Source organism: Onychostruthus taczanowskii, unplaced genomic scaffold (assembly GCF_017590055.1).
Source record: "Onychostruthus taczanowskii isolate IOZ18803 unplaced genomic scaffold, ASM1759005v1 scaffold197, whole genome shotgun sequence".
Classification (NCBI taxonomy): Eukaryota; Metazoa; Chordata; class Aves; order Passeriformes; family Passeridae; genus Onychostruthus; species Onychostruthus taczanowskii.
In genome coordinates this window covers 547,750-559,404 of record NW_024499206.1, presented here as the reverse complement: position 1 = coordinate 559,404, position 11,655 = coordinate 547,750, and the positions used below count along the sequence as shown (strand labels likewise).

General features: G+C 66.6%; 1 protein-coding gene across 1 annotated transcript in view; it reads right to left on the bottom strand.

The window, feature by feature from the left end:
* Positions 1–1,349: 1,349 nt before the first annotated feature.
* LOC121334830 (rho GTPase-activating protein 23-like) overlaps positions 1,350–11,655 on the bottom strand; it is an 11,876-nt gene continuing 1,570 nt past the window's right edge. Inside the window, exons 3-20 of the mRNA XM_041402325.1 lie at positions 11,363–11,643; positions 10,349–10,504; positions 10,126–10,237; positions 9,989–10,046; positions 9,746–9,883; positions 9,359–9,658; positions 7,491–7,552; positions 7,066–7,193; positions 6,823–6,941; positions 6,587–6,742; positions 5,480–5,558; positions 5,126–5,199; positions 4,939–5,028; positions 4,722–4,847; positions 4,588–4,629; positions 4,383–4,476; positions 3,049–3,080; positions 1,350–2,940 (exon numbers count right to left, since the gene is read on the bottom strand). Coding sequence (XP_041258259.1) covers positions 1,951–2,940; positions 3,049–3,080; positions 4,383–4,476; positions 4,588–4,629; positions 4,722–4,847; positions 4,939–5,028; positions 5,126–5,199; positions 5,480–5,558; positions 6,587–6,742; positions 6,823–6,941; positions 7,066–7,193; positions 7,491–7,552; positions 9,359–9,658; positions 9,746–9,883; positions 9,989–10,046; positions 10,126–10,237; positions 10,349–10,504; positions 11,363–11,643 — 3,037 coding nt within the window. The 3' untranslated portion in view covers positions 1,350–1,950. The remainder of the gene's footprint in view (positions 2,941–3,048; positions 3,081–4,382; positions 4,477–4,587; positions 4,630–4,721; positions 4,848–4,938; positions 5,029–5,125; positions 5,200–5,479; positions 5,559–6,586; positions 6,743–6,822; positions 6,942–7,065; positions 7,194–7,490; positions 7,553–9,358; positions 9,659–9,745; positions 9,884–9,988; positions 10,047–10,125; positions 10,238–10,348; positions 10,505–11,362; positions 11,644–11,655) is intronic.

Here is an 11,655-nt window from a genome sequence, read left to right as displayed (position 1 = left end):
GGGAGGGGAGGGAGGGGACGCCCCCGCCCTGTGCCACCCCCCCGCTGTGTCCCCCGTGTCACCGTGGATGCCATGGGTAGTTGTGTGTGACCGTTGTAATTCCCGTGACAAAAGGGTTGCTTTTTATTATTTTCCTTTTTCCCTTTATAATTTTTCTTTTCTATCAGAGTGTCTGGCTTTAATAAAATTACCTTTTTTTTTTTTTTTGGCCTCTTTTTCTGTCTTTTTCTGGCGATTTTCCCCCTCATTTTTTACCCCCTCTCCCTGAATGTTGAGAAATTGAGAATTGAGAAATTTGAGAAATTGAGAGATTGAAAATTGAGAATTTTGATGGGGATGGGGCATCCCCAGTTCTGTTGTTTCCTCCCCACAGGCTCAGAGAAAAATGAGATTTATCCTCCCGCGGATAAATCCAGGAATAAAAATTCCCAGCACCAGGAATTTGAGGTCCCTGCCCATCAAAAAAATTGGGAATTAATACCAGCAAAACCTTGAATAACCAGTTTATTTCCAATATATAGACTGGAGGTGGGGGGGCCAAAGCAGGGGGGATTTTTTGGGTTGGTTTGGGGTTTTGTTTTTTTGCAGTTTTGCAGATCCCGACGGGGCCGGGAATGGGGTGGGAAGGGGTTTGGGGGGACATGCAGGAGGGTTTTAAAAAGTCACCACTGGTCCAGCACGTCCCCTGCTCGGGGCTGGCCTTTCCGCTGAGCAAAACTTCTTAAAAAATCCTTATAAATCCTTTGGGATATGTTACACGGGCAGGGCCGGTATTTACAGGGGGAAACGGACAAAAAACGACCCCGAAAAAAATATCGAAAAGGAAAGAAAAACGAACTTTACAGCAAGTACTTGCATAACGTATGAGAACGACACGGAGAGACGGTGACAGGGCGCGACACCAGGTGGCACTTGTGTCCCCGCGTGGCCAGGCCGGGGGTCCCCAAACTCCCTTCCTAAAGTGCTTCTGGCCTGGGGGGCAGGAAGGGGACAGCCGTGGGAGGGGACAGGGACGTCCCAGGACGTGCCACACGCGGCTCGGGGCGGGGAAAGGGTGGCAGTGTCCCCCTCTGCCGCCGGGTGTCCCCCTCAGTGCCACCCCCTCCCTGGCTCCCCCCCTCAGCGGAGCCCCCCCAGGTGAGGGTGACAGCGCTGAGGTCCCCAAGGGACACCAGCACATGGGGAGGGGTCCCTGAGACGGGACCCCCAAGGTCCTCAGGGCATGGAGAGTCCCCAGGGTCCCCAGGGCAGGGGTCTGTCATCAAGGTCCCCCAGGGCAGGGGTCTCTGACCCTGATGTCCCCAGGGTCCCCAGGGCAGGGGTCTCTGTCATCAAGGTCCCCCAGGGCAGGGGTCTCTGACCCTGATGTCCTCAGGGTCCCCAGGGCAGGGGTCTGTCATCAAGGTCCCCCAGGGCAGGGGTCTCTGACCCTGATGTCCTCAGGGTCCCCAGGGCAGGGGTCTGTCATCGAGGGCAGGTGTCTCTGACCCTGATGTCCCCAACCCTGATGTCCCCAAGGTGCCCCAGGGCAGGGGTCTCTCATCGAGGTCCCCAGGGTCCCCAGGACAAGGGTCTGTGACACCGAGGTCCCCAGGGTTTCTGACAAGGTCCCCGGTGTCCCTCAGCACAGGGGTCTGTGACACCGAGGTCCCCAGGGTCGCCGGTGTCCCCATCCCGGGCAGGTCCCGGCCGCAGCAGCCGCGGCCCCAGGGAAGTGCCCGCACTTCGCTCCGCCGCGGCCGGGGACAGCAGGGCCACCACTGGGGACAGTCCCCTGAGCCTCCTGGCACGGCCTGGGGGCCGGGGCACCGCCGCTGCTCCCCAAAGCGGGGGGGACCAGGTGGCTCCGTCCCCCCACGGACCCGTTAAATAACACCGGCGGCTCGTCCGGAGCACAATTAAATACGGGGACAAGGGACAGTCCTTAAATTAAACACGGCCCGGGGGGGGTCACAGACACTGCGGGAAGCGCAGGGGCGCCGGGGGGCCGGGGCTGCCCGGGGGGCTCTCGGTGGCCGCGCCCGGGCCAGCCGTGCCAGGCGGGGCCGGAGCCGCGGGCCGCGCTTTGGTGGACTCCAGGCTGCTGAGCCCCGAGTCCTTGTCGCGACAGGGTCCCGGCGTCCCCTCGAGTCCCCGCGGCTCCTTCCACTCGTTGAAGTTGAGGTCCTTGAGGCCGCCGGGCACCACCACGGTGTGCCGGCGCCAGCTGCTCTTCTTGCGGCGGGTCTCGGGGGAGTGCGCCCGGCGCAGGCGGACCCCCGTGTCACCGGCGGAGCCCCGCAGGTGCTGCCGGAGCTGCTCCCGCAGCGACGCTCGCCCCGGGGCCCCCCAGCTCTGCTCGTGGCCGCTGGCCGCCCCCGCGGTGTCCCTGGCCAGCTTCCTGCGGGCCAGCGTGTCGCACTGGATCAGGCGGTGCGAGCTGAAGGAGGGGCGGCCCGGGGGGGACTCGTCCTGGTCGCCTGTCCCCCCCCCGGCCCGGCGCGCTCCCTCGCGGCTCTCCGTGTCCGTCTCCATGTGGCTGAGCTCGCTGCGCTCGTCATCCGCCTCCTCGCCGCGGCTCCCGGCCACCGAGCGCGCCTCGGAGCACAGGCTGCGGTCCATGGTGGACAGCGTGGAGTAGCCGGACACGATGGAGCGGGCGTCCGGGGCCGGCTCGGAGCCGCTGCCCGCGGGATCGGCGGAGCATTCCCGCTCCAGCCCGGCCGGGCCGGGAGCCGCCGGCTCGGTGCCGGTGCCGCGGGGGGCTTTGCCGGGTGTCACCGCGGGGCCCTCCCGCTCCTGCGGCCGGCCCGGGCTGTCCCTGCGCTCCGCGTCGTCGTCGGTGCTGCTCCCAACGCCTTCGGCCTCTCTCCTCTTCTTCCTCTTGCGGGCGGCGGCCGAGACGAAGGGGATGGCGAGGAGCTCCCGGTGCGGCGGAGCTTTGCGCGACGGCCACGTGCCCTGGGGGCGCGGGGACAGCGGGGTCAGGGGTGGCGGCGACACGGACAGGCTGAGTGTCCCCGTCCCCGCGTGCCCACCCTGCCAGCCCCAGCCCGGGACCCCGCTCACCTTCGGTTTGGCGGAGCCGCTGCGGGTGGAGCCTGGAAAGCAGAGGGGAGAGCGGGGTTAGAGGGGTCCCAGCGGAGGGAATGTGCTGGGGAGGGGTCTGGGGTCTCTCTGGGGACGCTGCCCCGTTCCCCCAAACCAGGACGGGGACATGCCGGGGCTGTCACACCGGCTGGACATGCCGGGAGGGGCTCCGGTGGTCGCGGGGGGGGGGGGGGGCCCCGGGCTGTGCGGGGGGGGGGGGGGGTCCCTGGCATTGCTCGCCTCACCCAGGGTGAGGAGTGGGGACAAGGGGGGACACACGCAGGCACACACCGCCCGGACACACAGCCGGGACCCCCGCGGTGCGACCCCAACCCTCCCGCCCCACGGGGCACAGAGGGGACAGGGACAGGGCGGGGAGGGAGGGCGGGGGGGTGGCTCCGTGCCACGGCCAGCCTCGGCGCGGGGTGGGCTGTGCCGGAGGGGGCTGGGACAGGCCGGGGGGTTACGGGGTAAAGAGGGGACACAGAGGGGACACAGAGGGGACACAGAGAGGACAGGCAGGCCTGGCTCTGCTGCCGCCGTGTGAAGGACAAGGACAGGACACAGACCCCTCTCCCTCCCCGCATGCCCGGGACGGGGTTAGCAGCGCTGAACACGAGAGAGGGGGAGGCAGAAAGGGGGTGCTGACCCTCCCGGGGCTTTGGGAACCCCGCACCCCCCAATCTGAGCGTTCTGGGACACCCCACACCCATCCCTGCAGCGGGGTGCCACCACAGGCACCGGCCAAGGAGAAGCAGAGTGAGAAGGATTTGGGGCTCCCCTGCCGGTGTTGGGGACCCTGGGGACAGTGCCAGGCAGGACAGCGTCCCCTCCCCTCCCGGTGTCTCCCTGCTCCCCCTCTCTCGTGGTCCCCCCAGGGGTTAGTGCGTGAGCAATGCACCCGGGATCAGACTGTACCCGCTCTAGCTCTCGAGGAGATCCGCTGCAGGAGGAAGAGGAGGAGGAGGAGGAAGAGGACAGCACAGAGAAGTTCAAGGAAAGAAGGTAAGAAATCAGTCCAACGTCAAAGGCTCCCGGCCTCCAGGTGTGGCAGCGCGGGCGCGGGCGGGGGTCCCGCGGGGTGGGCGCTGCCCTGGGGGACAAGGAGTGGGACGGGAGAGAAGGGGGACGGGGCAGGGCGGGCAGGGGGCTCCTCGGGCACCCCCAGGGGCTGTTCCCAGTTTTGGAGAGGAGGGCGCTGGGACGTCCCACTCCAGCACACACAGGTTGTGGGTGGGGGGCACAGAGAGTCGGGAGGGGCACTCTGGGGTGCCAGGAGTGCAGGGGACGATGTCACGGGTGCCACCCCTCACCTGCGGCGTCGCCGGGCGCCGCGGTCCTGCCGATGTTGGGCAGCAGGTACTCGATGTTGGGCACGGACTGAGCCTCCTTCTCATCCACGGGGGTCTGCGGGGGCAAAAAAGGGATCGGGGCGCTGCCAAGAGCCCCCCAGCTCCCAGCTGGGGGTCTGCACCCCCCTGAGCCACTGCGAGACCCCCTGAGCGGGACAGGACTCACCTTCTCACCCTTGTCCTCCTTGTCACTGAAGAACCAGTCTGACTGTGGGGGAGACGGGACAGGGGTCAGGAGCTCCGTCCCCCTTTTTGGGGTGCAGATCCCACCCCCCCTGCCCAGCCAGGGGTGCCACTCACGTGCTGGATGAGGGTCTCCACGATCTTGTAGCGGTCGGGCATGTGCGTCACCATGTCGGTCATGTTGTCCTCGGACGTTCGCACCAGCGTGGGGCCGAACACCAGCGCCAGGTTCCGGGGCTCCATCTGCACCCAGAGCCGGCTCTGAGCTGCAGCCCAGCCCGGGCCGGGGGGCTCCAGGTGGGGCAGGAGATTCCCGGGGTGGGGGGGTCCCTACCTTGTTCTTCTCTGAGTGGTCAGCGATGGTCTTCAGGTGACCCACCAGGAACTTGAGGGTCTCGTAGTAGTGGCCTGGCAGGTCCCGGATCTGTGGGGACGCACGGGGTCACCCCTCTGCCCGCTGTCCCCACCCAAGGGGGCTCCAGGGCAATGTCCCCACCCCAGCCCCTGTCCCGTGTCCCTACCAGCTTCCTCAGCGTCCTCATCCTCTCGCTGGCATCTTCGATGCGGTTGGCTTCGATAAAGTCGTTGTATTTATCTGAAAGTGGGACACGGGGGTGTCACAGCAGGGTGGAGGGGACAGGCCACCACCCCCCCGAGTCAGGGACCCCCGGGTGAACCCACTGGAGATACTGGGGAAGGGTCTCAGTGCTGGTCCCACTGCAGGGCAAGGAGGGACAAGGACAAGCGGCCTTGGTGACAGGGGGCCTGCATTGTCCCCACGCCATGGGTGGTTGTGTCACTGGGTCTGGGGGCCTGTCCCCAGCACAGGGGGATGGGGTTTGGGGCTCTGCTGGCCCCGGGGGACAGGGACTCACCGTCGGTGAAGAGGGGCTCGGGCAGCTTTCGGAAGAAGGATTTCAGGAGGCTGCTGATGACGTTCAGGTCCTGCCACCGCTGCGGGGGACAGAAGAGGCTGCTCAGAGGGACAACCAGGGACACCCAGGGGACAGCATGAAGTCCCCAAACCAGGGACAGCCCCGGCCACAGGCACGGAAGGTCCCGAGCCACCGCAGCCCTGGCGAGACGCGAGGGGACAGAAGTGTCCCCAGGATGTCACCGACAGTGCTGGCAGCGACCGCCAGGCGGCGCCACCACTCCGGGGGACGGAAACGGGAATGGAGGGGACAGGGATGGAGGGGACAGTGGGGACAATAGGGACAGGGATGGTGGGGACAATGGGGACAGGGATGGAGGGGACATTGGGGACAGGGATGGAGGGGACAGGGATGGAGGGGACAGTGGGGACAGGGATGGTGGGGACAATAGGGACAGGGATGGAGGGGACAGTGGGGACAGGGATGGAGGGGACAGTGGGGACAATAGGGACAGGGATGGTGGGGACAATGGGGACAGGGATGGAGGGGACAGTGGGGACAGTGGGGACAGTGGGGACAGTGGGGACAGGGATGGTGGGGACAATAGGGACAGGGATGGAGGGGACAGTGGGGACAGTGGGGACAGTGGGGACAGTGGGGACAGGGATGGTGGGGACAATAGGGACAGGGATGGAGGGGACAATGGGGACAGGGATGGAGGGGACAGTGGGGACAGGGATAATGGGACAGGAACAATGGGACAGGGATGATGATGGGGACAGAGATAACAGGGACAAGGATGAAGGGACAGGAATGATGGGGACAGGGATAACAGGGACAGGGACAATGGGACAGGGATAACAGGAACAGGGATGATGATGGAGACAGGGATGACAATGATGGGACTGTGATAATGGGGACAAGGATGACAGGACAGGGGTGATGACAGGAACACGGATGATAACAAGGACTGGGACGGTGACGGGCACAGGGATGATGATGGGGACAGGGGTGATGACACAGACCAGGAGAACATTCCAGAGGCATGATAGGGATGGGGAGCAGGATGGGGCCAGCCATGGGGACAGTCCCCTGCCCTGCCCTCACCTCGTCCTGCAGGTTGATCTCGGTGGCTCCCTTGTTGAGCTGCTCCTGCAGGCTGGACACCACGGCGTTGTTGCCGGGCACGCGGTAGATGCCCATGTACTCCAGCCCCCGGTCCTCCACCACCTTGCAGCACGCTTCCACGATCAGGGGCACGTTCTGCAGGGACAGGGACGGGCTCAGGGCGTGCCAGGCCTGTGCAGAGTCCCCGAGGGCTGGCGGCGGTGGCACAGCCCTACCTTGTTGTCCGGGGCAGGCTGACAATCCTCCAGCCTCACGCCGAAAGCGCGCGGGGCAGATTTCTTGTTCTTCTTCATGATGTTGATGCCCCACGGGGCTTTTTGGGAGCTGCTTTCATCTGGGGCGGGCGGAAAAACCCACAGGATGACTTGGGGTAAATGGGAAGGGCAGCCCTACAGGGATAAGCACCACAGCTGCCCCAGAAGCAGCCCGGGTTTGCTGTTCTGGGGTGTCCCACGTACCTTTTGTGCCAGCTGCGTCCTGCCGGGGGGACCGGGGCGCGCTGGTTCCCGTCTGCTTCAGGAACTCGGCTCGGATCCCCAGCCCACGAGGGCCCTTGGGCGACGAGTCGGGCTTGGTGCCCGCAGGGCTGCAGGGAGAGCGGGGAGGGCTCAGGTGGGGCACGGCCAGGGCCACCAGCCTGGCACAAAACCTCCCAGTGAGCACTGCCAGCGCCACTCCCAGCCTTCCCGGCACCCTGCGGAGAGCCTGGGGAGCGCCGGGCTGCTCCAGCCCTGGTTACAAGTGCCAGGTGCCACTCTGGCTGACCCCAGGCCACGCTCTTCCATCACTGCCCCATCCAGGGAGCCGCCGGCTTTGCTCCGTCACCGTCACCCCAGGGTGACCAGCGCCCCGGGGTCTCGGTGCCCACCACCCCGGTCCGTACCTCACTTTCCGGTAGTCGTTTAACTTCTTGCTGATTAGGGCTTGGCTGGCAAAACCGGGGTCCTGGGGAGGCAGAGAGAAGAGGGGAAGGGAGAGCTTGAGCAGCGCGTCCACCGGACACCCTCGGGCAAGTCCACGCTCTGCTGGGCGCCGGGCGGGGCTGGGTGGCACCAGGCAGGGGCAGCAGCAGGTCCCCGCTGCCCGGGACAGCCCCGCTGCTGTCCATCGCTCCAGGCCTCGGAGCGGGGTCCGAGCTGGACACAGGTGTGTCCTTCCACAGCACGCACATCTCCTCCGACCCGCGCCGCTGCGCCGCGCAGCCTCCGCGGGCACCGAGCCATCCCCGCAGCGCCGCAGCGCCGGGTTTGCCCAGAAAACTGCAGGTGTTCCAGCCCTGGAGCACCGGTTCTGACCCAGCAGCACTGTCCAGTTCTAACCCAGCAGCACTGTCCAGCTCTGACCCAGCAGTGCCATCCAGTTCTGACCCAGCAGCACTGTCCGGTTCTGACCCGGCAGCACTGTCCAGTTCTAACCCAGCAGCACTGTCCGGTTCTGACCCAGCAGCACTGTCCGGTTCTGACCCAGCAGCACTCTCTGGTTCTGACCCAGCAGCACCGTCCGGTTCTGACCCGGCAGCACCGTCCGGTTCTGACCCAGCAGCACCATCCAGCTCTGACCCAGCAGCACCGTCCGGTTCTGACCCGGCAGCACTCTCTGGTTCCAACCTGGCAGCACCACCCGGTTCCAACCTGGCAGCACCATCCAGTTCCAACCTGGCAGCACCATCCAGTTCCAACCTCCAGCTCCAGCACCATCTGGTTCCAACCTGGCAGCACCATCTGGTTCTGACCCAGCAGCAGCATCCCCGCCGAGCCCCCTGTGCCCTCTGGCACAGAGCCGTGCCACAGACAGCCAGAGACCGCGCCGAGCTCAACGCGCCCTCCAGGGCCGGAGCCTGCCACAAGCCCGGCCTGACCACTGCCACCAAACCGAGCCACTGAGCCACCGAGCCACCGTGGCACTGCAGCCAGCCCGGCGCTGGCACGGCCATCCCGCCGATCCACCGCTGCAGCCCAGAGCGGCCCCGGGGCGGCTCTGCCCATCTCACACCCGAGAGACCTCGCACAGCCACGGCTGCCCAGGGAGGGCTCAGCCTCGGCAGCACCACACGGGCACCGTGCCCCTCTCTCCATGAACACAGCCAACATCAAACCAGGCAGGGACAGGCCACACCATGGCAGGGACAGGCCACACCACAGCAGGGACAGGCCACACCACGGCAGGGACAGGCCACACCACGGCAGGGACAGGCCACACCACGGCAGAGACAGGCCACACCATGGCAGAACCACATCAAACCACGGCAGAGCCACACTGCACCACGGCAGGGACAGGCCACACCCTGGCACAGCCACGTCAAACCACGGCAGAACCACGTCAAACCATGGCACAGCCACATCGCACTGTAACAGGAACACATCACACTATGGCACCGTGCACGACGGAACAGCCACGTCGCACCTCACCAAAGCCAGGACACGCCCTGGCGCAGCCACAGCAGACCTCGGCAGAGCCACGCAGGCTCCTCTGCCAGCGCACAACCAAACACCGACACGGCGGATCCGGCACCGGCACCGGCCCCGCCTGCAGAGCCACGGCCCCTCTGCCGAGCGTCCCACGCACCCTGCCCCGGCCGAGGCCGCGGGGCCACGCTCTTCTTGGGAGCCACGAGCCCCCGCGCACCCCTGGGAGCACGGCACGGGCCTGGCCGTGGCCTGGGGAAGCAGCACAAGGCAAAGAGCCGGAGAGAGCCGAGGCGGTTAGTGCCGGGAGAGCCAGAGGCAGCCGGGAGCCCCATGTGGCTCTCACCTCGCCCTCAGCCTTGCTGTTCTCCCTGATGACTTTGATCCAGGCCAGCATGTCTTCCCGATCCTCTGCCTGAAAGAGATATTCACAGAAGTCAGCGGTCGTCAGGCGGAAGACGTGCTTCCTCTTGGTCTCGCTGTAGGAGATGTCCACCAGGCACGCTTGGATGCTGATCGGCGGCTCCTCCTCACCTGGGGCCGGGGCGCAGGTCACCGCCTCCCGCCTGTCCTTGCACAGGTACAGCGAGTGCGTGCGCAGCACGGCGAAGACGCGCTTCCACTGCCGGATGCCTCCACCGACCTTCTGCGGGGAGAAGGGACGGAGCGCCGGCCTCAGGAGCGGCCCCCGCGCGGCCGCGGGGGCTCCGGGCTGGGGGTGCCCCCCGCCTACCTTCCCCTTTTTGGTGAGGATCTGCTTGCAGTGGAGCCAGCCCTCCTTCCTCACGGCGCTGAACGGCACGTCCGAGAGGTCGGAGGTCGAGTGTCTTTTGGAACGGGCGTCTTCGGACGTGCCCAGGCTGTCCAGAGACTGCGAGGGGCCGGAGGGAGGTGTTGGGGTGAGGCCATCGGCACCCCCTGCCCCCCCAGGGAACCCCCCCCGTTCCTTTAGGGCAGCCCCCAGCGCGGCGCTCACCCCGTCGGTGAAGAAGCTCCTCAGCATGCGGAGGCTGGGGACCCGGCTGGGCATCCTCCTGGGGGGAGAGCAGCCCCCGTCAGCGGGAGGGGGTGGGAGTAGGGGGCTTTGGGACAGGGAAGGGGCTCCGGCCCTACCTTAGGACCTTCCCCTCGTCCCGAAATGCGTTCAGACCGTCGTCGCAGGACTTGGAGCGCTCGGTGGTGATGGCCAGCAGGTAGGAGGAGCGGCGGCCGGCCTTGATGCTGCCTGCGGTGGGGAGGGGGCAAACCCGGCCTGCTCAGCTCCGGGCAGGGCTCTGGGGCGGGGGGCTGCTCCCCTCTGACACTCCCAGGGCGGTTCCCCCTCCCCAGCACTTACTGCAGTCCTGGGAGTAGTGCCGGGACAGGGCGAAGGCGAAGGTGGGCGACGCGGGGCTGGTGGCCATGGCGGGCGCCGAGTTCATGGCGCTGGACACCACCGAGGAGGCCGGGACGTGCTTGGCCTTCAGGTCGATGCTGGGGCTGGTGGGTTCGTCTGTGAGGGGGGTGGGCAGTGTTGGAGGGGGTCTGGGGCAGGGGAAGGCCCCGCTGGGACCCTCCAGCATTTCTGAGGATGGTGGGTGTGGTGTCAGGGCTGGGCTGGGGACACGCTGCCACCCCCAGGAGCTGATGGGGCACCCAGACCCTCACCCACAGCAACCCTGAGACCCCCACCCCCGCTCCATCCCCTCCCCATCCCATCCAGTGACAGGGCAGAGCTGGGCTTCCCAAACCCAGCTGGGTCTGGGCAGGGAGCTCCCAGGTGAGACAGGGACAGGGACAGGGACAGCCCTGTCCCCACCTCGGAGCGGGGCAGGAGCGTGCAGGGCTCCAGTTCACACCAGTAAGGGGCACCAGCATCTGGGCAGGGGGCACAGGGCAAGAGGAAAGGGTGAGGGTGCTGCAACCCAAACTGTGGCACCCCATCACCAACCCTGGGCCTGCTTGGGGACAGAAAATCCAGAGGGGTGCAGGGCACTGTGGGGTGTGGGGTGTGGGCTATTGTGGGGTGCGGGGCACTGTGGGGTGCAGGGCACTGTGGGGTGTGGGGTGTGGGGCACTGTGGGGTGCAGGGCACTGTGGGGTGTGGGATATTGTGGGGTGCAGGGCACTGTGGGGTGCAGGACACTGTGGGGTGCAGGGCACTGTGGGGTGTGGGGCACTGTGGGGTGTGGGATATTGTGGGGTGCAGGACACTGTGGGGTGCCAGGCATTGCAGGCGCTGCTGGCCCTTCCCACCTCCAGGCTGGCCACAGATGGATGCTCTGGACTCCTGACCCCCAGACGTGCCCTCCCTGGCACGGGACCTCCCAAATCCCTTCCCGGAGGTGACCAGCGAGGCCCCCGCACTCACCGATGAAGGGGATGGACGCCAGCGAGTCCTCGGGGGCCGCCAAGGGAGCCACTCGCCGGCCCGGCCGCTCGTTCCCCGGCCTGTCCCCTCTGCCCGCGGCCCCCGCGGGGTCACAAATGTCCTTCTCCTTCACCCCCTCGGGGAACACAAAGTTCATCTGCCGCAGCGGCGCGGGCACCTTGCGGCCCGTGGGCGGCTTCTGCCGCAGCACCACCTCCTCCCTGCGCTCCTCCGGCTGCTCGGACACGCGGCCGCCCTCGGGCCGCGGCTCCCGGGGCGCGCTGGGCACGGCC